The following is a 26,958-nucleotide window of genomic DNA, read 5'->3' as shown; positions in this document are numbered from 1 at the left end:
CTCCTAAAGAAATGATCTGTAAAAACTGTAATGTTGCTTGTAAAAGCACAAGCCGAAAAATCTCACCCCCATCCACCTCACAGCTATCTGTGAAGGCAGTCCAAGGTTATGCTGTCGGAGGTGGCTGAGAGGACATAAATAAAACCAATTTATTGCCATTCTCTGTATGGCAGTTGACCAAGCTCTGTGCCATTTTGTGGGAGTTTGTTGTGCCCTTACATCGGTGGCAGAATGCTATTTCACTGACTTACAGACACTAATCATGCACTGTGTTGGTTTAGAAGAGAATCATAGAATCATAGAATAGTTTGGGTTGGAAGGGACCTTCAGAGATCATCTAATCCAGACCCTGGCAATGAGCAAGGACATCTTCAACTAGACCAGGTTGCTCAGAGACCCGTCCAGCCTGGCCTTGAATGTCTCCAGGGATGGGGCATCTACCACCTCTCTGGGCAACCTGGGCCAGTGTTTCACCACCCTCATTGTAAAAAATTTTTTCCTCATGCCTAGCCTGAACCTCCCCTCCTTTACTTTAAAACCACTACCCCTTGTCCTATCACAACAAGCCCTGCTAAGAAGTCTGTCCCCATCTTTCTTACAGGCCCCTTTTAAGTACTGAAAGGCAGCAATAAGGTCTCCCTGGAGCCTTGTCTTCTCCAGGCTGAACAACCCCAACTCTCTCAGCCTGTCCTCATAGGAGAGGTGCTTCAGCTCTCTGATCATCCTGGTGGGTAGAGTGTGTAACAGATAATATTCAGCAGCTCTCTTTGCCCCACAGTGAATAAATTACTGTGTGCAAGTCCAAATGTGATGATTCCTCGGGCTGTCAGTCCTGTATATTCTCTAGACTTAATATAAATACTGAGTAAATGCTGACAGTAAGGCCAGGTGCAATTCAGTATCTGAATAGAAAAACTCTGTTGATGTTTCAAATGCTCCCAACCATGCACAGGAGTCACAGCAGTGATAAAAATGGTCCAGGATGTTGATTCCTTCTTCTGCTTTTGTGTTTACTCCTGTGATCTGAACTGTGCTACATGCCATCTCATAGACAAAATAGATTTCTGTGTCTCCCACACAGCCATAATTGAATGGTCACGGAGGCTGAGCTACTCCCTCTTCATAAACTCACTGAGATTATTTCAAGTGTCCGCTTTTCCCAGGTGCTGCCCTGCTCTGTGGGAAGGAATTACCATTACAAACTACCTCTTCTTCTGCAGAAGAGACACGTCTGATTATTTTTCCACAAGAAGACTGGGATGAAGCCTGGAGAAAAGAAGTATGCCCAGGATAAAATGAGATTAATTTGTATTTTTGTCACATGAAGTCCTCTCCACAAGGATTTCTCATTCCTTTTGTTTCCTGCAAAAATCCTCCCACTTTGTGCCTGTCTCAATTAGTGTGTCCACCTGCTCTGATAAAAACCAGCTGCCCAGGTGGATAATTAGTGCTGTGAGCTGGATAGTGGCTTTCCATCATGCCGCTCCTGTCAGTGATACCCTGCTGCAGTAATGGGTCTGACCATTGCAATAAAACACAAGTGGTTTTTCCCCTGAGGGACCCTCGGAGTCACTCGTTGCCACATTTTTCCTCTGGCTCTGTGTTTGGGAGTAATGCCGCCACACAGTTGTTACTACTGGGAGGAAAACTGCCCAAAACGTGGGATGCCAGAACACATCCCATGAAGGCCAGGATGGAAATGGGACCATCTGATTCACTGGGGTCTCTCCTACCACACTGCAGAGATGGGCCCATCACATTTCTGATTTTGGGACCAGAAGAGTCCTGCGTGGCCATATCCTTGTCTTCTCACTAGCAGGGCAGGAGGAAGGGGCTCCCCCCCTGTTTTGTATTTTTATTTGCTTCTTCTTGTTCAAAATCTGTTCCTGTTGTAGGCACTGACGCTAAAACAGGTGGCAGCTCAAGTGGCTTTCCACCCCAAGACTTTCACAGCTGCTTCATGGGAAGCACATTGAGGGGGTTTATGGCTGCCAGGGATCCCTCACGGCCGAAAGCACCGGGCTGGCTGGGAATCAAATTCAATACTCAGATTTTGCAGGAGGCTGAAAAATGGTATGTCACATTAAGTGGATGTGGACATGTATAGAAAATCTGAATATATTTACAAAATTAACATCTAGAAATGTATCTCCCAGGCATCTCTCATTTCTGTTACAGCTGAACACCTTTTACTTTTCCTACTGGGACACATCATGGCAGGAGGGTACTGACTTTGTGTGGTTGCAGCAGTTTCCACGGCAACTGATTTGATGTTATTTTAATAACTATGACAGTTTTGGTGTTGATGCTGGTATACTTTTGCTAGTTAGCCCCCAGATGAACAAGTTAATCAGTGTTTGGGCTGGATGAGGTCCTGCTTTCATTTTTGGTCAGACGCTTAATATAGAAAAGCAAAGAAACCTATTAGTCAGAATTGTACATAACAGCTCAGATTATGCCTGAGAAAGTCAAAACCCACTACGCGATGCCTCTTTTCTTGATTTAATTGAAGTAATTCAGAAAACTTTATGTATTCTCTAATGTGTTTTCATGGTTAAATAGATATAGATAATGCTAATCTTCTCTTATTTTCTATGATTCTTGCAAATGCTATTACTTCATAGCTTTGTTTTTCTGATACATATTCAAGCTACATTTCTCTATGAGCTGCTCTTATTTTTACTCATAAGAAAGGGAGAGGGAGGCAAGGTGGCAGGATGACAATGTAAAGAAAGCTTAAAAGGAAAGCAATTTTGATGAAAAATTATTACATTATTAGGTTCATCTGCACTATAATATTGGGGTTTCATATAAAGATAAATCACATATCCTACAGTCCTACTTTTTGGTCTTAACCATAGTCCCTGATAGGTTTTACAGGTGAGATCTACAGAGGCAAAATGGGATACTTGTCTGGAAAACACGGGACAGTGGCGGCAAAGTATTAATCCTCCAGCTCACATCGAAGTCCCCACCTACCTCAGCGAGGTGATAGGTTCAAGGATATGGCTTTTCGTAAGCATCCCAGATTCCAAGCAGCTATTGCCTTCAGCAGCCAGTCCCTTCAGGAAGCTTTTATAGGATTAGCAGCAGAAATGTCATTTACCAGTACAGATAACTTTAAAAGTCAGTGCTTAACCGGGCATTTCTGCTGGCAGGATCTTGGTACAACAGGGTTCAGGCAGCATTCCTAGTGTTCTGGGTGAAGACCTGCCCTAAAAACACAGTGCACTATAAAAATGCACCCTCTTTCCTATGCCAGAGGTAAAACTCTGGCCAGCCCAGGGAAGAACACACGATTGTTTTGAGGAACTTCAAGTTGTCTTTCAGGCTTTCTGAAGACCTGCCATCGGCATTTTCTGCACCTGCACAAGTGCTGTCGGGAAGAGATGTGCAAGATGACAGGGTCCAGCTTTTTGGGGTCCTCTCCACTCCCAGTGGCTGGGAGTCAAGAAGCCAAGACTCATGATATGCACTGAGACCTTGGGAAGCAGAGCTCTGTGTTCCCTGCAAGCAGGACATCAGCCTGCAGAGTCTTACGGGTCAGCAAAAGGAACTTGTCTTGTCCATGAGGTCAATGCAAACACCATTTCACACCCTTACAATAAACACTTTCCTGGAGAACCCTGCAGCTTGTGCCATGTGAAGAAGGTGGGTGTAAGGGACGGTGGAGTGGCAACAAAGGCAAGGGAAGGAGTCACTCATTGGTAGCCGTGTAATTATTATTTTTAAATAAATAGGGCTTTTGAAAATGTGATGAAGCAAACAAGGGAATAAAGTAAAAACCTGAATTGCTATTTTTTTTTTTAATAAGTGTTTGTAATTATATAATGTTAAGGGATAAACTAATTCAGTCCTAGCAGTTTAATAATTTTGATGCTCAGTGTAATAACCACAGCTAACAAAAAAAGAACTAGAATCCCCCCACTTTTTAGTCAGCCCAGACTATCGCACCTTGGGGCGCATTTCAATCGCCTCCATGTGCAAAATGCCTGAGGGAATTCTGCTTAGTAGGTATTTTCCACAGCACACTGTGAAATGATAACGCTAATTATGATCAAGATAGTTTAAAAACCCTCTGTCTAGGGCACCGCGCCTTGAAATGAGGTGACATTCATCATAAACATCAATCCTCACCGCTCAGGGTTGCTAATGCCTCGTGAAGTTCCCTGTTGCCGACAGCGCTCTGGTACCCACCTGATGGTAAATCGTCTCCCAGTTCTCCCGCAGTGCTCCCCAGCTGCCCACGCTGGCCGCTTTCTTGTCCAGGTAGACCCTGATGTGCTCCTCCAGCTCCTGGTTGACCTGCTCAAGAGCTCGCACCTTCTCAATGTACTCCACCAAGCAGCTGTTCAGGGTTTCGTAGGAGAGACCCCTGCCCTTCTCCAGCCCCGGGGCCAGGGGCACGGCGGCGGCGGAGCTGCGCAGACCCTGCAGGAAGACGCTGCTGATGCCCAGGGCTCTGCGGGACACTCGGGTGCCCAAGCTGCTCACGCCGCCGGTGGGGACGGTGCCCACGTAGACACCGGGGGGTCTCGCCAGGCTCCCGATGCTCAACCGGCGGCCGGGTGGCCCCGAGCTCTCGGCCGCGGTGGAAGAGGGCTGCTGCCCCAAGAAGGACGACCGGCGCCTGGGCAAGGGCATCCTGCCGCTCCCGCCCGCTGAGCCCCGCTCAGCCCGGCCGCCAAGCCCCGCACTGGCGGGAGGGATGTGCCGAGCCCAGCAGGTTGGGGCTCTGGGGGAGTTTCGGCTTTGTGCGATGGCTTTCTGGAAGGGAGGGCTTTGTGCTGCCTGGGAGCGCCCATCACATTGTCCGGGCGGCCGCTGGGTCAGCAATCCCATTTCAGGGGAAATCTCCCTGCTGCTGCTGCTGCAAATGTGGCAGATGAAAAGCACAATGGTGTTTACAGGGACAGCGGGATGGGGATTCAGTACAACGTACGTGTTAAAATACCAGCGGTGTTTTCTATGGTGACACCCAGATGATTTCCTAGCCCTATACCCACAGGTATCTAGACGTGTATTACAAACACATTAGCTGCTCGCACCCATTCTTGTTCCAGACAGAGTCTCCTGCAGCAAAACCTTACCCAAAGTTAGCAAAACCCAAAGATTTGAGGAGCCAGCTACGCCATAGCAGATGCGAGCTGAGCCAGCCTTTCGCTGCCCAAGAGCCTCAAATGCTCCCTCAGCCCTGCTGCAGCTTCTGGATTTCTCTGCGCTTTGGCTTCACCACCTGACCAAGGCACATTGTCCCAAACCAGGCAGATTTTATCTAGGGACATGCACCCTCACGTCCACTCCTGCTCAGTCGGTTTAACGTTACATTATCTGTTCAACAAGACCCCATTTCACTCTGGCTGCATAATGTGGCGATGAAGTGAGGCAACTGTGAACCCAAAGAAAAGGGTGAAACAACTTATTGCAGGGGATGGGGGAGTTTTCCCCTGCTCTTCTTTTTATGCCGCTGCTCTTTAGCAACTAGTGATCAGGTGGGTAGTTTATAGGCACTTAAGTAGTATGTGTTCATGCTACAGTGGGATATGTAATTATACAGTATTAGGTATACTTTTTTCTGCCTATGAACAGGGGTGCTTCACAGCCAGGGTGCCAGCCTTGCTCCAGTGCAGGATTACCATGTGCACACCTTTGCAGGCACAGAATCATGGAGTAGTTTGGGTTGGAAGGGACTTTCAAAGGCCATCTAGTCCAACCCCCCTGCAATGAGCTGGGACATCTTCAACTAGATCAGGTTGCTCAGAGCCCCGTCCAGCCTGGCCTGGAATGTCTCCAGGGATGGGGGATCGACCACCCTTCTGGGCAGCCTGGGCCAGTGTTTCACCACCCTCATTGTAAAAACTTTCTTCCTCATGCCGGGCCTGAATGTCCTTTAGTTTAAAACCATTACCCCTTGTCCTATTGCAACAGGCCCTGCTAAAAAGTCTGTCGTTGTCTTTCTTATAGGCCCCTTTTAAGTACTGAAAGGCTGCAATACTGAATGAAAGGCATGCCTGTAATGCGCTGATGCTGGGCATTGCCCTAATGCGGTGGAGGTTTGTACAGGGGTGGCGGTGAGACTTTGGCGAGATAGAATACAATCAGAAATCCCTGTCTTCTGCGGGTGCCTAATCCTGGCTTGCCGGGTTGGTGGCTGGAGTTTGTTTTGCTTAATTTTTGAGGACGGCGAGGTCACCGTTTCCCTGTTGTGTGAAGCCTGGGAATGGTGCAGCATCCCACAGCTTTGCAAGTATATTTGGCTAATTTCTAGGCATTCTGCATTTAGATTAGCAAGCAAACTGTGCTGGCTAAATGAGAGGAATCCTCCAGTATTCCTTACACAACATTTTCAGTGTATTTGCTCTGTGTCAAATAAAACAAAAATCTGCCTTGCAAAAGCAATACCACCTACAGAAAACAAATGTAAAACTATGGACTTTTTTGCAAAGAACTGAATTTAGTTCTCTGTAACCTCATTCTCTCCACTTTCCTGTTGAAATAGAAGATGAAGGTCTTAGCAAGACCCTCAGGAAGTTTATAATCAACCGGTGATTTCCAGGAGGCTGTTTAGTATTTGATCATGAGGATTTCATGTATCGTATTGCATAGCGTTTACCCCATGGTGAAAAGATATATTCCCAAAGTGCCTGTCCATGACCATACCCAGCCACATCTTCCTGCCTGCCCCAGTCACCTCGTAGGGAAGTGGTGCATCATTCTCTGATTCTAAAAAGAAAATAAAATATCTATAAGATCCCCTATAACATTACAATTTTCTAATTTAGGAAGCCTGTGGCACACACTCAGATTTGTGCCTGGGCACAAAGGAAGTGCATATGTGGGACAGGGAGAAAGGAGGAGTGACAGTGCCTCTGCGGCCCCCCGGTCCTGAGAGGAGCCTTGTCTTGGTCAGATTTCAGCCATCATTTAGTAAAGTTGCCAGGTTGTTCTGACTAACCACATCCACCAAGACACTGTGGGCAGGTGGGAACAGCTGGACCAGATGTGCCACTGCTATAATTCCCTTTTCTGGTAGCAGCTGTGGCTCACCTCGAACAAGGCATATGGTTAATGATGCTATGCTAACCCTGTCCTGCTCAAACTTCGCTTTCACGCAACCAGGCGATAAACCTGAGCAGTTGGTGGCACAGAGCAGCCAGCTGGAGCAGGGGTAACCTCTGGGCTGCCTCCCAGCATGCTCCTGATGAAGTGAGAAGGTGGAAAATAATGTACAAGGACTGGTGGCCAGAGGTGGGGAGAGGACATCCAAGACCTCAAAGCACGGAGGCCATTTCACTTGCTGAACAATCCAAAAAAGGCAATTTGAGCCGTAAAAGTGAAAATTGGTCCCATGGAAACAGTTCTGGGTTATTCAAAGAGAGAGCATTGATTTAGGCAAACTCATTCCATGTTTCATGTTAGTCTCTCCTTGTAACTATCTATTTTTATTAATAATCCACCATTTAGGCTTCATTCACTGCTACTACTCCCCTAACGAGTACAGCCTGCAATCTAGCACTTAACTGGGTAGGTCTAAAATGCCATTTTGCTCTGAAACACACTGTTTCCATTCCTAAGGGAGGAAGGAAAGACTCAGAGAGAAGAAGGGGCTATGAGGCAACTTGAGTCAGTGGCACTAGCAGTCCAAGCACACGAGATAAATAAAAGAGTGAGGAAGTGGAAATGTGGGCCAAGTTGCAGCTTCAATTGGTGGGAGTTCCTTGTCACCAGATTTCCAGATTTCTGATAAATTTAAAGGACATTTCTGTTCCTCTGAAGGAACACTCTACATGCCTTCTTTCGAGGCTGTTTGCTCTGCAGGAAATAATTGGGGACTCATTGGGCTGGAGCAGAGCAGCTGCGAATCCAATGTGTAGCGTGGTTAGGACATTTGGTGAAACAGTGACCCAGGTTGCCCAGAGAGGTGGTAGATGCCCCATCCCTGGAGACATTCAAGGCCAGGCTGGACAGGGCTTTGAGCAACATGATCTAGTTGAAGATGACCCTGCTCATGGCAGGGGGGCTTGGACTAGATGAGCTTTGAAAGTCCCTTCCAACCCAAACCATTCTATGATTTATGCAGGAAAAAAGGTCATTCTGGTCCCTGCTCCTGTGAAACACTTTTGGAGGTCAAACTGGAACTTGGTTCTCCTGTTTAAGTCTGAAGAAGGTAACACATAACAAAGTTATGGGGCAACATTTCTACCCAGAGGGGTCTGCCCTTGTCTTACGTGGCCTGGATCCCATGGGTGTAGCAGGTTAGTTTGTCATCCCACTATAGCCCAGCTTCCCTGCTCTTCCCCTGCAGACCCCGGTTGCATTCAGCTGGGAGACTCTGAAGGGCTCATCCTAGCAGGTGCTCAGGCACTGGCAGAGTCACACAAAGGATACAAGACTGGTGCATGGACCATACGGGCTGCTTCTGGCAACCGAGATGGTCTTGTCTGGTTTGTATTCCAGCTTAGCAGTTTAAAGGACTTGAGGGACTGAAGTCATTTTACAGGAGGAGGAGGGACGGTCACCAAGCAGGAATGTTCATGGCCAGGCTGCATGATGTTGTGTAGAATGCAGGATGCTGTACCCAACACATGCTTTCTCCACCAAAACCAGACTTCCCCAATATTCTTCCAGACCAAGTATATTCAGCAGCAGATTGTAAATGACAGTGAAGAAAACAGTCCATCTGGCAGGTGTTTTGCTTAGAAATACCTTTATTTTATAAAGCCACAGTTCTGTAAAGTTTTACCACACTTATAAAAAAGGGGTTGACAATTCTGAGGGAGAAAAGAAAAGCTGAAAACATTTCTTGTAATTCAGGGTTACACAAAGGTTATATTTATAATATATATATTTATTTATAATTTGGAGACGGTAGAGATGAAACTGCAACACGCGGGCAGCTGCGGGGTCATATTTCAGAGACTTGCTCATGTCCTACAAATAGCGTTTCTTGACAGAAGGGGTTCACGAGGACCATCCCGCTGTCGCGGTAGTCGCCGTTGGCGGGAGAGCGTGGCTCGGAGAGGTGGTCCTAGGAGAAAGACAGAGAAGCAGGGTGAGCACTTCCCATCCCTCACTCCCCATGAGCACACAGGGCACTCTGCTGTGCCAATGCATGGGAGGAATGGACCGGTATTTTTATCACTTCTCCCAGTCCTCCAAAAGTGCCTGAATTTTGGGGGCTCCAGCTCTTGGAGAGCTAAGTTTGATGAGCCAGTTTCACCCTTCTTCAGGCAGCAGGAGCTGTGAGTGAAGAGCTCCTCTGATAGTCAGGCTAATTCTTTCTCAGTCTGGGGACTCTGAAGTCATATGCATCAAACTTCAGGTCCCTTAGCAGAATTTGAGCTTTGACTTTTTTTTTTCTTTTCACTTTCATGACACTTTGCAACAGTTTCCTATCAGCTCATCTTGACTCCTTACAGATGCATTTTCAGCTTCTATTTAATGTCAGAAAACCACAAAAATGGTTCCAAGCTACCCGAGCATGCCCCAGTTCAGTCATGTTCTAATCAGGTTTAAATGACTCAGACGACAGCTTTTGGAGACCATACTATATGCGTGTAGGCCCATCATTCGATTCTTGGTAAGCTGAGACCAGGTTCTGCCTTAGCTTGAGCAATACGATTGCCAGTAAAGTGGGGTTAATGAAGCAACTGCAAGTGCTTGTCTAATCACATCATCACATCTCAGAGGTTCCTTTCTAAACACTTTTTTGTTTTAATTTAATGAGATGAGTTAGTCAACTAGCTGATCTGAAAATCACTTTAGCATAAACTCAAACTCTCTACTGTTTCTAGGTTTCAAATACCTTTGAACTAAGCTAAATTATTCTTCTCTGTCTCTGAGGCCAGGGAATACATTTCTATCAGTAGGATCACCTGCCAATACATGAATAATCCCACTGGACCAGTCCAATCTGTTAAGTACAGGCTGATGAGTACGCACCACCACCACACACTCTCATATATTGATGTTTTGATCCTTCATTTACTGGGAACACTCACTCACTGAACTGGTATTTGAGAAGGCATAGACAGCTCCCAGGACATAAATGCACCAAATTTATTTGCATTATTAATGCCCGCTACCCCCTTTATCTGATGCTGTGTGGGACTTGGACAAAAGGCAGATTAGAGGGACCGACTGTCAGTAACAAGCCAGCCCAAAGTGTTCTCCTAAGCAGTCATGGTATGGCCAGACATTGGCCCTGGGCTCAGAACAAAGAGAAACCCAGGAACAAATTCACCTAGAGGTAGTTAACTCCTGTGACCACACAGCAATGCAGAACATATCTGCAATGGCTGGGAACAGGGTGGCAATCTGGTTTTGGTGACTTATTTAGCCCATCTTACACATATGTAGGGGTGAGTCCTTGAAAAGCTGTTTCCCTGAATATGCATAGGGATTTCAAGGCTTTATTAATATGACCTCTTCTCCTCTTCTCCCAGCATGGCTTCAGTTACAGTTTTCAGACACTATTTCTGTAAGTGAGGTACCTCTGAAGTCTCCAGGGACTGGATCTCTCTCGGTAACTCTACAGCATGCCTGTTGAAGTAGTCCATGGTAATAGCATTATTCCAATAGCTCAGGTTGTTTTCTGGGTTAGATGTCTTTTTCTTCCTCCTCATGCAGCAGACTGTCAGCAGAACTGCTGTCAATAGAAACATGCCAAAAATCCGGTTATTTCCTTTCAATAAGGACTCATCAGCATCATGGATTCTTTAATGTTACTTAAGGAAAGGGCTGGTGACCTTCATTTATACCATTCATTCTCAGTCAGATCTAGCTCTCTCCTAACAAACCCCACACAATTAAGTGAGAATCTGTGCCAAGCAGATGAGGCTTTGGGCTTGGCAGGATACGCAGTGTTTACTTTCTTTCTGATGTGGGTTTATAATTTTTAAGATTTGGCTGCCTGACTAATGAAAAGCTTTGGTGTTGGAACTGATGGTATTTTAATACCTAAGATGGGATTTATAGAGCCTCTAGGAGAGAGGGCACTCCCCGGCACCACGAGAGATGCCTCTGCGCAGATCTTTTCTGCTTCTAGCATGTTCAGACGCTGCAGCGATGAGCACATTAACAAACGGGCAGCGAGAGATACCTGTCCTAGGCTCCAAGACCAAATTGATAAATGCACTGTGGTTGCACGTCTTCAGTACCAAAAGCTTCCGGCCCGAAGTGCCACTGATCCCTGTCTCTGTCATCCGTCACTCATAACTTGGATTTTGGCTACTTTGTGACCATGCTCCAAAACATCAGTGACCAGCAAGGGGAACAGATGGGCTCCTGGGCAGGATGAGGCACTGGTGAGGTGGTGTGGAGATCTCCTCCGGCACCTGTCTTGTGTAGCTTACGCTTCCAGTGCAGCATCATTCCCAGAGCTGGGGTTTTCCTGCCTGTCTCCATCAGCTCTATCAGGATGTGGGATCTACTGATAAGAGTAATCCGTTCCCCACGCTTGCCTGGCCATTAGGGGTATCTGAGCCTGGCTTTTAAAAATTTTTTTCTTATCTGTGGAACACACTTAAGCTTCTGCAAGGTGAAATATTTGAGCTTAAAGTGGAGCAGTTAGGCAAGACAAAGTGACCAGCAAGTGAATCATAGAATCATTTTTGTTGGAAGAGACCCTCAAGATCATCGAGTCCAACCATTAACCCAACACTGGCACTAAACCACGTCCCTAAGAAACTCATCTCTGCATCTGTTAAACCCCTCTGGGGATGGTGACTCCACCACCTCCCTGGGCAGCCTGTTTCAAATTGTCTGTCTTGTCTCAAGGCTACAGGCACCCCCTGGCCCGCAGAGACGCCAGAATAACATTCGCCCAGCGGGCAGGCCGAACACGAAGCTGGTGGAGTATTATTTTCTGGAATTGCTTTCAGTTTAGTCATCTCTGCTGCAATTCAGATGGGTAATCTTGGCAATTTTAGGAAAACCAAACAAACGCACTGTAACAAACTTTCTGCTCCCACTGGTCCTTGCTCAGGCAGAAGCTGAGGTGTGCACAAGGGTTTGTTCAGAGGAGACGCGCATAAGCTCTGTGTGCTTATCTTACACCTGTGGAATTAACTGACCTGTTGTGCTTGTAATCTACCTCATTTATACAGACAGACAGGTAGCTGGGCATGGACTTCCTTTGATTTGTACCTGTGAAATAGGGAATGCCCTGCCGTAAATCCACTCCATTATTTCTAAACCCCTCGTGGTAGAGGAGAGAAAATATTCATGAAGCAGAGCAATATATTATTTTCTCAGCTACAGCTAAAATTATTTCTTAGAATTATAGCCCAGAGGAAAGAAAAGACTGCAGAGAGGTCAAAGCTGCTTTGTTTGTTTTGACAAACATTGCAGCTACCCACATGCCATGGGTCTAATTTCTTATCCCATCTACCCACATAAAATAGCAATACAAAAGTGCAAGGCTAGAGCTCTATTTAAAACACAAGAATAAGCTACTAAGAAAAAAATTTAATGGGTTTGAGTTCAGGCAGTTTATATCTCATTCAAAGGGAAAGGTGAGCTGATACTATAAATCTTCCGAAACTAATGGAAAAATCTCCCGCACTGCTCCTTCGTGTCTTAAAAAAAGCAGGTCATCATCCAACTTACTATTATCTTTCACTCGTCTTGCTTCATTCTTTCTATCACCAATAACTTCATTTGCTGACAGCCCGACAGGGAGACTCCAGCTGCTGTGCCACAGGCAGGCACCTCGTGGGGGCCACCAGAACTGCTCCCCCTGCGCAGGGAAATGCCCATCCTCTGCAAGGGCTGCATCTTCGCTCCCTACTTTGCTGCTACCTCCTCCGTGTCTCAGACCAGCCTGCAGCCTCATTAAGATTAGAAGGTGAAGCAGGACCTGCATTTCATCCTCTCCACTGCCAGCGAGAGCCAACAGACTGTGGAGTTTTTTGGTACTCCAGCAACAAGTGGTGCAGTTGACACACCTGAGGGATGGGGTGCCATCCTGAGGGACCTGGACAAGCTCGAGAAGTGGGCCCATGTGAACCTCATGAGGTTCAACAAGGCCAAGTACAAAGTCCTGGCATCCGGGTTGGGGTGACCCCCAGTATCAATACAGGCTGGGGGATGAAGGGATTGAGAGCAGCCCCGTGGAGAAGGACTTGGGGGTACTGGTGGATGAAAGATAGGACATGAGCCGGCAATGTGTGCTTGCAGCCCAGAAGGCAAATTGTGTCCTGGGCTGCATCAAAAGGAGCATGGTCAGCAGGCTGAGGGAGGTGATTCTGCCCCTCCACTCTGCTCTGGTGAGACCCCACCTGGAGTCCTGCATCCAGCTCTGGAGCCCTCAGTGCAGGAAAGACATGGACCTGTTGGAGAGGGGCCAGAGGAGGCCACAAAAACAATTAGAGGGCTGGAACAGCTCTGCTGTGAGGACAGGCTGAGACAGTTGAGGTTGTTCAGCTGGAGAAGGCTCCAGGGAGACCTTATAGCAGCCTTTCAGTACTTAAAAGGGGCCCACAAGAAAGATGGGGACAGACTTTTCAGCAGGGCCTATTACAATAAGACAAGGGGTAATAGTTTTAAACTAAAGGAGGGGAGATTCAGGCTAGGCATGAGGAAGAAAGTTTTTACAATGAGGGTGGTGAAACACTGGCACAGGTTGCCCAGAGAGGTGGTAAATGCCCCATCCCTGGAGACATTCAAGGCCAGGCTGGACGGGGCTCTGAGCAACCTGATCTAGTTGAAGATGACCCTGCTCATGGCAGGGGGGCTTGGACTAGATGACTTTTGAAGGTCCCTTCCAACCCAAACTATCCTATGATTCTAAGTGGTCTCTAAGGCACAGAACATTTCTGAAGTTGCCTGTGGATACAAGAGCCCCAGTAAAGCCAACTCCATTGCTGTGCAAATATTTTGAAAGCTTGAAGTTTTACAGCTTATAAAATGTTGTGTCTGCTGACAGAGAAGTATTGGATTTTGGTTTTAGGGGCTGGAAAGCTGGTGACACTGAGTCAAGAGAGATCTCTGCTTCTGCCAGCAGGAAACGGCCTTGGCAGGTACAGATATGGTTGCTATACAGCAATAATGATCTTTTCCTTAATTATGCTGTTGGCCTCTGACCTTAGTGCACAAACAAGCAAACGGATGGAAGACTGTGGAAAATGGGTTCCTGAGCTTCCTTGAATATAACATATTTTAGCAGAAGCCTGTCTGCTTAAGCTGCCACAATCCAAAGGAGAGAAGACCTGATTTAGGAGGGAGAGAAAGGACAGCAGGGTTGGAATGAGGGTGTTCCTTCTTCATCTCATATTAACTACCTTTTGGGGGGCATATTCTAGTGAAATCAATGTAGCCAGCAAAAGGACTGCTTGCTTCCAGAACAACACTAGGAACAGGGTTCCCCTGTAACCCGTACCCTTTGAGCTGCTGCTACTCTGGACGGAGAAAAGTCGACCCACACATTCAGGCGCTATGAACTGCTGACAAGCTCTGGCTCTGATGCTGGCCTCTTTCTGGCCCTAAGGCAAATTATGTCTGCATTATCTGCCCTCCCACCCATGAAACAGGCCATAATACATCCCACAAATGGGAAAACAAAATTCTCTTAGAGCTGCAGGTTTCTAGGCTGGTGGAAACAAGTCCATCATCTACTCTCACCTGTACAGCAAGAGACTTTCTGCCTGGAAACTTTGATCCCCAGCCTATAAGTTGTATTTAAGGTATAGAACATCTCACAGGAAAACACCCAGCTTGATTTAAGGACTTGGAGTGACTGGATATCCATCACATTCCCACACAGTCTGTTTCAATGCTTAATATCCATTGTGGCACATGTTTACATTTCCCTTGTCACCTATATACCTCCAGCTTCAACTGCTACTTCCTCAATTCCTTTTTGTCTTTTTTATTAAAAGCTTCCACTATGTTTCCACTATGAGAAATGTACCCAATAGATGTGGGCTGCAGCCTCTTCTGGGACTACATGATCACACAAGTGGAGTTATGTTGCATTTCTCAGCTCTTAAATCATTCACATGGCTCTTTTCTAATCTTCCAAACTTTTTTTTTTTTTAAACATAAACCACCAGAATTATACACCATGTTCAATACTGGCCTCATAAATGCAGTGTAATGAGACCATACCAACTCCCTACAGTTTCCTGACAGTCTTCTGTCTTTTCTTTCAATTCATTTAAATATTTTACCAATCTTATACAGCTGCATAAGCCCCCCCACTCTCTAGCTCCCATATAAAACACGATCTTAACAGACCTGAACAGTGCAAGCACTTGCAAGTCAGGAAATATTCAGACCAAAGGATGTTAATTTACTTCTCCCTGTGCCTGCAGATCATAACATAAACTAAATTTCTACAGAACCCTTGCCTCAATGACTAAAATAGCAGTTTTCCCATATTAATTTCAATTTCCCTCATTTACTATGGCTGTCTATAGTAGTACAGCCTTAGCTGTGATACAGGTATCACAATGGATTTGGTTATTGACCATGGCTGCTTACATCTGGAGACAGGAGGCTCTTCTCCATCTTAGCCTGAGCTCGCGCTTGGGGATTAGACTCAGGGCTTGGGATCTCTCTCACTTCAGACTGGGAAGCAAATGTGCATAGGTTTTGTGATAAAGTGGGTGAGATAATTTTGGAAAGCATCCCAGTGCATGAAATGTGAGCTAAGTGGGGTTAGGTCCAAGGCAATTCTTCATATATTCTTTGAGTTCTGCTGATGTCCGTGTTCGGAGGCTCAGTCTTCCTCTCGCGTTTTCCCGTGTCAGCAGAACTGACTGAATTAATTGACTTCTGCACATCTGATTTGCAAGTTTTCTGTTCTTCCACGTTTTTTCGAGTCATTCTGTAATCAGAGACATAAGTACTGGGGGCCCAAGGACCAGGACAGTGGGGTTTAAAATGAATTCATATAGTATCTTGTTCTGCCCTGCAGAGACAGGCACCCACACGCGCACATGCATAAAAATGTTCAAGGCTGCCTGAAGGACACTGCAAAAACAACTTAAACTGTGACATGCGGAAAATACTGATATCAGTGTTATATATTACTTTGCTTTTCTGGGAATGTAATGATACAGAGTCCTTCATATTTGCAGCCCTCAAATGGTGTTAACAACATTACCCTTGTTATTTATATCTTGAAACTGAGGTATCAGAAGCGAAATGATTTCCCCAGGTTCACACAGCAGACATGGCTTGCACATTCCTATTCAAAGCATTATTTTTCTGGCGAGCATTTTAAGGGGTTTCAGTGGGACTCAGAAACCCATGCATCTTTACAGAAATATGTACTGTAAGGACAGAGAGGCTAAATCCCATCTCTTATTTCAGCAGGTGAGCTCATGAAGCCCAGGTCTTCAGGCTAGTGCTATAGCCACTGAGCCATGCAACCAGCACAGCTGGTGGGACCTGCCAGCCCTCCGTGTGGCTCCAATGCCAGGGCATGGCAATGATGAACAAATCCTCTACTGCCTCCTGCTCTAAGGTGAAAACCCCCATGGCACGGATGGGCCAGCAAGGAGCCCTGGCAGGGTCTTTCCTAGAATCATAGAATATTTTGGGTTGGAAGGGACTTTCAAGGGTCATCTAGTCCAACCCCCTGCCATGAGCAGGGACATCTTCAACTAGATCGGGTTGCTCAGAGCCCCGTCCAGCCTGGCCTTGAATGTCACCAGGGATGGGGCATCTACCACCTCTCTGGGCAACCTGTGCCAGTGTTTCACCACCCTCATTGTAAAACATTCCTTCCTCTTTTCTAGCCTGAAAAAATTTCTTCCTCATGTCTCAGCATCCCAGGCACTTCTTCAAGTGAGGAAGAGGAGCCAAAGGCTCCTGTGGTCACCCTCTAGCAGGTCACTTCCCCTGCTGTGGAAGTTAAAACACCTACAGGTTTTCATGTAACAGGTCCCTGTCAATAAAAGGTGTGACGGCGAGCAGTACGTGGGGCCCTACTGCACCACATGTCCAAGAGGGAGACATGAGTTTCTGCAGCATCATGTTGTGCTTCTCCTTTGGAGGATTTCGGGCAGCAGGAGCTGTGCCCAGAAGCACCCTGACAGGGCAAGCTTTTCCAGCCTCCTCGCCACCCCTTGCGCAGGGAGGGATTGTGGGGAAAGGAACAAGGGCTCCTGGCAGAGGAGGGATACACTGGCCACCGTGCAGCTCTGCAAGGGCTCTGGAAACAGCCCAGAGGTCAGCAAGCGAGCTCGGAGGCACTCCTCATTAGCAGGAGGAGGGAGCCGTGCTAATTAGATTCCTGTGGCTCTGCAGCCACACACAGGCTCCGGTTGCCTCTCCTCACCTCCTTCTACTTCTTTCCAGGGTGTGTTAGTAACTTCTGTGCCTCGGGGCTGCCTCTCCCCCTGGTGCAGGACCTCATCCTTTCTCACGGGTGTCTCAGCAGCAGTTTGGGGCTTGCTGTCCACATCGGCGGGTCTGGCCAGCAGCCTTGAAGGTGCCAGCTTGAGCACAGAGCCACCAGCCCGCAGCTCTGGAGCAGCAATAATCTCCCACGAGAGGAGTCTTCAGTGACTTTCTCCGTGGCTTGTTCCCTTCTAAGGCAGCTCAGGCATTTCACAGCATGGGGCTGAGTCTTGATATCCGAGATACCTCCACCTTTCAACATCCAAAGGCAGAAGCGGGACAGTGTTCCCTGAGTCCACGCCCACAACGGCTGTGAGAAAACATTTTCAGCCTTCGAAGATGAAAAGAAATCCAAATGGCGGTACTTCTCATCTGTCTCTTAGCGTCAGCCCCCTCTAGACCAGAAGTGATGAGCAAATGCCAGCGGGGAGCTTTCTGTCCTCAGCTGCAGGCGCCTGTGCCCAGGAGGTGGCGACAGTCCCCTTTGCACACCCCATACTGCACACCCCATACCATTCACCCCATATTGTACACCCTCACTGCACACCTCACACCGCACACCCCATACCGTACACCTGCACCAGAAGACACACAGATGCCGGAGGGTCAGGAAATAATTTTTCTTCTCCTATAGGAACAATCTATGCCTGTACAACACCGCTTTATCCTGACATAGTTTAAACAGCATAACTTTGGGATGAAAGCAATTCCCCAGGCACTTCAGCCAGATCCAAAAAAACCTACCTCCATTTAAATGCCTGCCTACCATTCATTTCAACTCTGAAATAAGTCTGAGGATCTTCAGATTTTAAAAGGAGAATCCCACTAAAGACTATCCTCAGCAACCTGGTCCCAAAAGCAGGACTTAAATATTTGAATCATTTAAACAGTTGTATTAGAGCTGGTATAAGATAATTTTCAAAACAACACTTGCCTTTTCTAAAATGAAGCTTACAAATATAAGAAACAGCATAGGCACAGCCCTATGAATGCATACTGTTATGGTACATAAGAAGGGAAGTTTAAACACCACTATTTAATGAATACTGGGTTAGAAGTCCTGCCAACAGACTCATCATATTATTACTACTACTAGCAATAACTACCATCAATTATTAGCTCATATATGGCACGCTGCAGGCAGACACATATACCAGTTTACACACTGGTTATGCTTCCTATGCTTGTGTTCTATGGTGTTAGATTTTGTGGTTTGTATTTGGTCGCTTTCTATCCAGATCAGCTCTCCTTTTGAATATTGGCCCAAAACACAATGTTTGGATTTATTCGATCCTCTATTTCTACTGATTGATAGACAAGTCACTATTCATCAAACCATCATATAGTGCTGCTTTTCATCACACTGTGCTTGCTATACCACAGGTTCTCCTGCATACTTCTGCTTTGGTTTCTCTTTATTTTGATTGCCCATCTTCTAGATTTAAGCTTTGTTATCACTCATGGTTTTAATCACGTTGGCAATAGCAGAACCAGTGGTCCCAGAGGTACAAGTCTAACAAATACGCTGAGCCCATCCAACAATTTGCAGCTGCCAAAAGGCTCAGAGCTGTTCCCTCTCCAGGTGTGCATTCCTGCAGCCTCATACACTCCAGGTCTTGTGCTCGTCTGACCCTGCGGGGAGCTGATTCAGCTCACTGGGCGGACAGAAAATACCAAAAAGCAAAGTGAATACTTTTTTGGCCACTTTAGCAACCTGAAAGTGGCTCAGAGAGGTGTCAGGTCAAGTGTGGGCAGAGGGAGAGGGGCGGGACCAGGTGGCTGTGCCTCAGAGAGGGCAGCACTGTCCTTTTTGGCAGGAGTCAGCTGTGTGCGAGACTGGCTTGGTCAGCTCACCTAGCCTTGAGCTCAGTACAGCTCCTAGCTGTAAATACCAGGATTAATACTCAATATTGTTGGCTGCCACCCTTTCATGTTTTCTCCGGCAGCACAGCTGCGAAATGTTTATGTTTTTGTTTCACTCCAGACAGATCAGCACAATCACAGCCCACAAACTATTCAGTGGCTCCTTCTTGGCTCTGTGGAGTGAAACCCCAGAGAACACATTGTCATACCTGTCAGATATAACCCAGGTAAGCAGGGGACACCCTGGCATCCACCCATGAGCTTTCTAATAATTTCTCTGGTATTTTTTGTAACTGAGTCAAATGATGAGACTCTAAGCCAGCTCTGGGAACCCAGCTTGCCCTGGTGCTGCAGGTGGCTGACTTCTGGTTGTCTGAAGGCCAGGATTTCAAATTCTTCCTGCTCCCTTGGCAGCTGCAAAGTTAGAATTAAAATGGAGGAAACTAGCAATTTTGTTATCAGACTTTAAAAATCTCACAGTTCACAAACTGCCTGCAATGGAATATTTTATTGTGCTGGGAAACTGATGTTTCCTAAGGTAACAGTCATAACAACTGTCATTAATCCTTTGGGTTAGCAGGGGGCTTTAAAACTCAATTCCAGACCAGAATATAGTGGTTCCTAGATTAAAGACTTGTACAATTATTTTGTTACGAGCTTAAATAACTTGAAGTAAAGCTCCTTCACCTTCTAGACTTGTTCAGCCTTGTGTTACACTCTCAAACAGTAGGTCCCAAAACACTAAGTGATTTCTAATAGCAACGGAGCAAGTATGCTTTGAGTGTAAACGTGGCAGTCCTGCATTTCGGAGCTAAGCACTTTGGTTGGTGAACATGTTAGCTGTCTAGTGACTGCTTCTCATCCATCTCAAGCTCTGCATCTGGTCCTTGAATCATGGGCCAAAATCAGAATTTTAAGGAAAGAGAAAAAGAAAGCAAAATAAAGTGGCAATTAACTTACAACACGAGGATATAGGTACACTGATGGCCAGAATGATCCAGGCAATGTCCATCTTGCTGAGACAGATGGTTGCTCTGTGCTGGGGTTTGTCTCCCTCAGTGACATGGGAGATATTTCCTTGCACTCCAGGTTTCCAGGTCCCGGCAGGAACCAGTCTGTTTAGGAAGTTCCCGGTGGCGGTGGAGCCAGCAGTGGAAATGGAGCTGGACAACCTCGTGGCGGGCGCTGCAGAGAGAGCACTGCCCAGCAAGGTCGCATTAGTCACTGCGCCGCGCTGCGTTGGAGCCGGTCCCTTGGGGTCTCCGGCTGCCGTAGAGGAGATGCTGACGTCAAAGCTGGTCTCAACTGAGTGACCCGCTGCTGCTGTTGCAGATCCAGGGCCAGCAAACAGAGGGACACTTGTACTGAGATTCAAGGTTACCCAAGAGTTGGTTTTGCTCAGCATATCCCATACGCCGTAGCGGGTGGGTTTAAAAGGCACCGACACTGCTTCAGGATCAGTTGATGGTCCAGCAGTTGTGGTGGCAAAATCTGCCTCCTGCACCACTAGCTCGGCCCCGTCTCCTTGCTCTCCTTCCCTAAGTTTTCCCGAGGTGTCACGGCGGAGAGAAGGGTCTGAGTGTGTAGTTCTTGCCAGCCCCGTGCCATTGGGATCACTGGACGCTGTGGTTTGGGGCTGAAACGGGTGGTCTGGGAAAGTGCTCCTCAGGGTAGGGAAAGGAGAGTGCAGGGTCGTCTTTAGGTAAGGCTCTGAGGACTCTGTGAAGTTGCCTTTGAAAACCTGGAATATTTTCCCCTTGGGGCGAGTCTGTCCCGAGTACAAAGCACTCTGGTTGTACAAATGATACATTTCCTTTCCACCGAGGCCGGGGCCGCTCGCTTGCTTTTGCCCGGTGGAAAGGGCTTTCTCCGCCAGGCTGACGGGATGGGGAATGGTGTGAGCAGACGTGGGAAGGTGCTCTGCTACATGGTGGTCTTTGTGGCGAGGTGTTGTTCCCATGGCTGCGATAGTGGTCGTGTCCATCGGGAAGCCCTGAGAGGAGGAGACAGTGGGAGACAGTACCTGAACAGAAAACACCAGCTCTTCTGTCAGTGCCAAGATCAGTAGAACACCTGGAGGAAAAAACACAGAGAGGGGGTGAGACATGAGGGAGGGACCAGCGGACAGGGAACAGCATGGCTTGAGCATCTGGCAGGGAGGAATACCTTCCATGTTCTGCAGAAGGACAGGAGAGCTAGCATCCAACTTCGTTGGCTTCTCTGGGAAAGTAGGAAGAGAAAGGAAAATCTACAGGAGCTGCAGTGGCCCCGTGGGAGTGGGAGTGGCAAGGTGGGAATGTGAAGGTCACAGGGAATCCCTGTGGCAAAGGGAGAGAGAAGCTTGGAGCAGGGACTCAGGACAGTGCTTAAAAGTGTCTTAGGCAGGTGATTTCCCTATAGAAGCTACAAAGCATCCTACTCCTTAGGGGTAGAAACAAAAGACGTTTTTATTTTTGTTTTGGCCAGGAGGTCTCCAGATGAACGTCCGCATCATTATGGGGAACCTTAGTCCGCTCACTCTTGGCTGCAAAGTCTGACATTTGGCTGCCTCCAGTCTTGGATGCCATTAAGCAATCTGCTTTTTGAGAGAGCAGCTGCTTAGCCCCTGCTGAAAATTAGGTCAAGAAGGGATGTCTGATGAGAGGGCTTCCTGGGTTATATACGCTGTCCTTTATTTAGCAACTTCAGAAAATCTAGTCACTTATTTTAGAGTATGAGATGTGGAAAATACTAAAAATGAAGAAGAAAACAAAGCTATCACAGCCATTTTAAAAAGCCATGCGATTATTAGGGGTCGGACTCAATCTAACACAACTGTCCTTCTCAACCTTGTACAATGTTTGGTTGTAACCTGTTCTGTGCTCACACACGCTGTGGGACTGGATTGTGAGAAATTCACCTCCCGCCATACTCTGTAGTGCACATCATTTCATGAGGTGCCAGATTCACACCGCTGGGAACACCGATTCTTCCATTTATTTGTACTCCAGATAATGGACATGGGCAGCTGCAGTATCATAAGCTTCCCCGGGATGCAGGGCTAATGCACCCTGAGTTAGCGTGACCTGCAGGGACCACATCAATCACACGTCACCGTTTCCATATGTTGAAGCTGTCGAGTGTAATGTGGATCTCTGCCCACTAGGAAGCACACGGAATAAATCCATTTTGCACAGTCCACTGAGCATCATCAGATGGCAGCATTAACACTGTGCTAGTGTGGATTTCAACGAGCAGCGTTAAGGTGAAAGATGTAGTCACAGTCTTAAGAAATCAGGGAGACGAGTTCATCAAAGGTGCAGGACTCCAAAGTGGGCAACGATCACATTCCAGCCAAGACTGTTGTGGAATACCTTCCTGCCTCCTTCTCCACCCTTCCCAGGCTTGTCAGCTTCCTCCATGAGCATTGTTATGCCATTTAGTTCTACCTCATTTGGGAATATCTGTTATGGGCACCAGAAGAAAAAGAAGGCTGAGACCTGGGAAAAGAACATCTGATTATGTGCCCAGTGGGCCCTAGGGCTCTGTTGCACATTGGTCAGACGCAAATACCATGAAATGTGTTTATTCTGAGTCCTGTGCATCACTCACACCCATCTGTAAGCAGTGCCATACACATAGTGAAAACTCTCCGAAGGAGCAGTACCTATTCTTCCTGTCCAGCTAAGTGCTCTGCTTTGATCACTGAACGTCATTTCTGAACCAGAACAGCACAGAGCTCTGCAATCAGCAAAATTCACCTCCTCTTGCCCCCAGCAGCCTCCTGTTGCTTCGCAGAGTATCCAGAAAATGAAAACATGGACTTGATAACATAGTGAGAGCCAATTACAAGCAATGCACTTTCCACTGCTTGATGCTAAAATTAGCTCTTTTTTTAAAAAAAATTCTGAAATAAATATCTCTGCCAAGTAAATCACTGTCTCAGTAACTGCTTGCCAGTTCCTAGCCAGGCACAGACAATATACTCTTTGCAGAACACCTAGTCAAAGGGAAAAACATATTCTGTAAACAGAGATGCAACCAGGAGAGCATATCATGCTATACTTGTGGAGCATCACTCTTGGAAATGAAAAGCAGGAGTTATCTTCACATTTTTGGCAGCACTTACTCTGAGGTCAAGGTCAAAGCAGGTATTCTAGTGTCCATATGGCTAATATTTCATGCCAAGATGAGTTGCTGCCACAGAACAAATTCAAAGAGGAAAGGATGACGATTTATTTTGGATTTGATGTGTGGCAATAATGTTCAGGAAACTTTGGGCCTGCTGTTCGGAGCACACAAGATAAAGTGCATTGGCAGACCTTATGAGATACTAGATTATAATGATTGTAATGCCTGCTAAAATTTTTGGATGTTCTTTGTGTAACTACTTTCTCTCACACCTCATGCACAGAAAAATATTGGGTTAATGTTCTCCAGGATACTCCTTAAGGAATAAGGAAGTTGTCAGCTTTTCTACAGATTGTGCCCTGGGGTTAGAAACCCTGATCTTTGACTAAAAACCTACCTAATACCTATCTCTATTTCTTGAAATGCTGATAAATCAGAGGCTTGCTGCTATAAAGATTTGTAATCTCTCTGGGACAGCCTGCTGTGGTAGCAGGTCACTACACATCAGGCAGGGGAAGCCAGATGCATTTAGCCAGTACCTGTAGGTGGCTTGTAAAGTATGAATAATTATTCAAAGGAAACACTACAGCAGAAGTAATTTATCTGACAATAAACCATAACCTCCATGACATCTGGCTGTCTCAGGCTGTGTCAGTCAGGTTTTGCTCATCTGCTAGAGTCCCTTCAACAGCCTCTGCAGAGCCACTGTGGCCCCACAAGCTACAGCTTCTTAGGACTTTTTTTTACTGGTTCAATGGATGACAGTGACACCCTCAGTGACAACCAGAGCTAATCCGTGCCCCTAACTACTGAAAAAATATTCTGCTTAGTAGGTCATTGTAAAAATAGTGCTTTGTATTTAGAGAGAACCAGCTGATAATAAGGACTTCGCAGTGTGCTTCGCTGGCCCTTTTAAGTAGAATTAATTTGCTTTAGAACCGATCAACAGCCAATTGGAAAGCAAAAAGTAAAGCTGGTATCAGTATTTTCAGAACATGCTAGGCATGTTCTGGCTGGATTTGTGGTGACCTGATTGCCCAGAGCTCCCGCTTACTTTTCTATCACTTGCGGATATGCAATATCTTACAACGCGGGACTCTTATTGAGGTCCCTGATACTGGACTGCCCTGTTTGGCAACTTTGACTTAAGCCTAGGAAAAGGATATTCTGAGTTTCTCTACTAAGGCACAGGAGGCATTTGTCACAGAAACGGGCTTAACCAACCCTTGAAACTTCTTCCTTTCCCAACCTCTGTTTCTGCTTCACAAATGCACGCACACTGAGAGAAGGGACAACGCGAATCATCCCCCACTGCCTCAGCTTACCCTCAATCAGACAACCACTGAAAGGAAACCTTCTGGTTGCTATTAAGTTGTCATGGCCAAAGTTTCGATATCCCAGATGAGATGGTACATAGCGGATGCTCTTGGTCAGTTCAAAGCACAGTCCTGCAGCTCTTTGCCAAAATCCTTCAGTTTTGGCTGCCTAAGGCTCTTAGGACTGATCTTACTTAGAGCATGAGCCCTTTGGGGTAAGGACTGGCAGTCCTTACTATCTGCTGGCATAATGGTAATATAGATGGATATAAGCACATTACAGTAAATAATAATAATAATGAATTATATTTTCAAAGGTCCATTCACACCATTAAGCTTTTTCATAAGGAGCCATTTCTAAGGTGTAGGAGCTCATGCTCAGAAAGGGTCAAACTAGTTAGGCTTTTAAATGCTGTGTGTCAAATTCCCACTTCTGGAGTCTAATTTTATGACGACATTAAAACCATCCAACCCTAATGAGAAGGCTGATTTACCTGACACCTCTGTGGCGTGAACTGTGTCATCCTGTGGTCTTGCACAATGCACCAAGAAGGGAATATTAAGTACAAAATAAATTAACTCCAAGATGAAGCACAGCAAAGTGAGAGCAGAATGTACACAGAGGGTGCCGATGTGCATTTAGCCATAAAAACTTCTTCCTGACAACATGGTGCAATGGTTCAAATCTCAACAGGACCTTCCTTCAGTGCTTCTTCCCATTGTACACTCATGTGAGGAGTCCAGAAACGGTGTGTACAACTGTGTACATGAAGAAAATGGAGTTCCTTTACAGCAGTGTTTTAAAAGACTGCGGTTGATGTCCTCAGCAAGTCTCAGAAAAGTTGGGGGTTAAGAGTATTTTGCTTTCCCAGACTAAGAAATCTGCAGGGTCCTACCGTTTGGGAACTTCCTCACGACCCTTTTATTTGCGTGCAGGAGGCAGAACTGCCTCCCCCCAAACCAGAAAACAAAGTGACTCTGGGCCCAGCAGCTGATGTTCTTTGACTGTTTTATCTCAGGACCTCAGAAGCCCTTGCTAGGAGCCAGTGTCCTGGCACAGGACAATATTAAAAGGCCTCATTTAGGAGTTAATACCCCCTGGTGCTGCCTGGGACATGTCATGGGCACTTTCAGAACAGCCTTTTTGCATGACCCAGCTGAGCAGGCATGCAGCTGTCGAGTCAGCTCCGGCGTTCGGCCTCCCCAGGTCACCTCCTTTAAACAACACAAACTTACGTAACTTCTGATCTAAAGCCCGTGGAAAAGTTCCCAGTGACTTTAGCCAGCTTCGGACCAAGTCCGAATTGCCAAAAACCCAGCGGAAACTTTTGAGCTGCGCATTCACATTTCTACAGCAAATGAACATGCGCAACGAGCTCAGTCTGGCGCTTGACCCCTTCTGGCCTCTGCTACCTCGGACCTCGCAGCAAGACAAACAAAGCCACCCTGAGCAGTACCTGGCAAATATTTTCACTGTAGGGGGTCAGGAAGGGCCTTTTGTGCAGAGATCTCCCACTGGACTCATGATTTCACACTGCCATGGGCAAGGGAAGCAAAGGGAGCCGTCCTACAAAGGACCCATTATCTACAGACCCAGGGCTGGGGTGCACATGGGCAGCGGACGGGATGCTGAAGCCTCTCCATGCTTCTAACAGTCTCAGCTTACTAATAGCGAGAGAAGGTTGTGCAAAACCTGTTCAAAGCAACAGCAATGTTATTGTTGTAACGAAAGCTTTCTTCACAATGCCGTTAACTCCTCATGTGTCTCTCAGCAAACCCAAAATGTTACCGGGAGCAAAATGAATCTTTAATAGGCAGAAACTGCAAAGGAAGTATATATTATTACTTTTGTTACGGTCATTTTCTTTGTAATCTGTCAAAGCAATATGATTTTCACTTACAATAAAGCAGCCTTTGTACAAACAAAGAGTTAAGCAAATTTCATCTCCATGATTGGTGGCAGAACTGAAAGAAGAAAAAGTAGGTTACTCTGCACAGAAGATTTCTCTTCCCTGACTGTCTATCAGTGGCTGTCATGCCAGAACTCCCAGATACTAACTTACAAGTTACTGTCTCTTTTTCTTGGTAAGCATTAGACAGAGTGATCAACCCCAACTTCAAAACACAAGGTATTTGGTAAAATGCAGAGACTGACGCACACAGAGTAACAGCTCTATTTGCAGTAACAAAAACCAGCATCAGCAGAAGCTCTGGAAATCACATGTACAAACACAAACCAAGCAGTACTTGCTGACACTCCCTGTGCAACAACAGTGGCGGTTGCTACAGTTTTCATCTGGCAAGAAAGTCCTGGTCTTTT

The 26,958-nt window shown here is 46.5% G+C and overlaps 2 protein-coding genes across 5 annotated transcripts in view; both read right to left on the bottom strand.

The window, feature by feature from the left end:
• The window catches only part of BFSP2 (beaded filament structural protein 2), a 28,925-nt gene extending 24,152 nt beyond the window's left edge, over nt 1-4,773 (bottom strand). Inside the window, exon 1 of the mRNA XM_065627915.1 lies at nt 4,198-4,773. Within this exon, the coding sequence (XP_065483987.1) occupies nt 4,198-4,644 (447 nt within the window). The 5' untranslated portion in view covers nt 4,645-4,773. The remainder of the gene's footprint in view (nt 1-4,197) is intronic.
• A 3,953-nt stretch (nt 4,774-8,726) lies between these two features.
• Nucleotides 8,727-26,958, bottom strand: part of TMEM108 (transmembrane protein 108) — a 173,203-nt gene continuing 154,971 nt past the window's right edge. For all 4 annotated transcript variants that reach the window (XM_065629322.1, XM_065629323.1, XM_065629325.1 and 1 more), the window contains 3 exons: nt 20,173-21,285; nt 10,494-10,648; nt 8,727-9,028 (listed from right to left, as the gene is read on the bottom strand). In XM_065629322.1, coding sequence (XP_065485394.1) covers nt 8,906-9,028; nt 10,494-10,648; nt 20,173-21,285 — 1,391 coding nt within the window. In that variant the 3' untranslated portion in view covers nt 8,727-8,905. The remainder of the gene's footprint in view (nt 9,029-10,493; nt 10,649-20,172; nt 21,286-26,958) is intronic.

Source organism: Caloenas nicobarica, chromosome 2, assembly GCF_036013445.1.
Source record: "Caloenas nicobarica isolate bCalNic1 chromosome 2, bCalNic1.hap1, whole genome shotgun sequence".
NCBI classification, from domain to species: Eukaryota; Metazoa; Chordata; class Aves; order Columbiformes; family Columbidae; genus Caloenas; species Caloenas nicobarica.
Note: the sequence above shows the minus strand (reverse complement) of the source record. Positions and strands in the feature narration are given on the sequence as shown.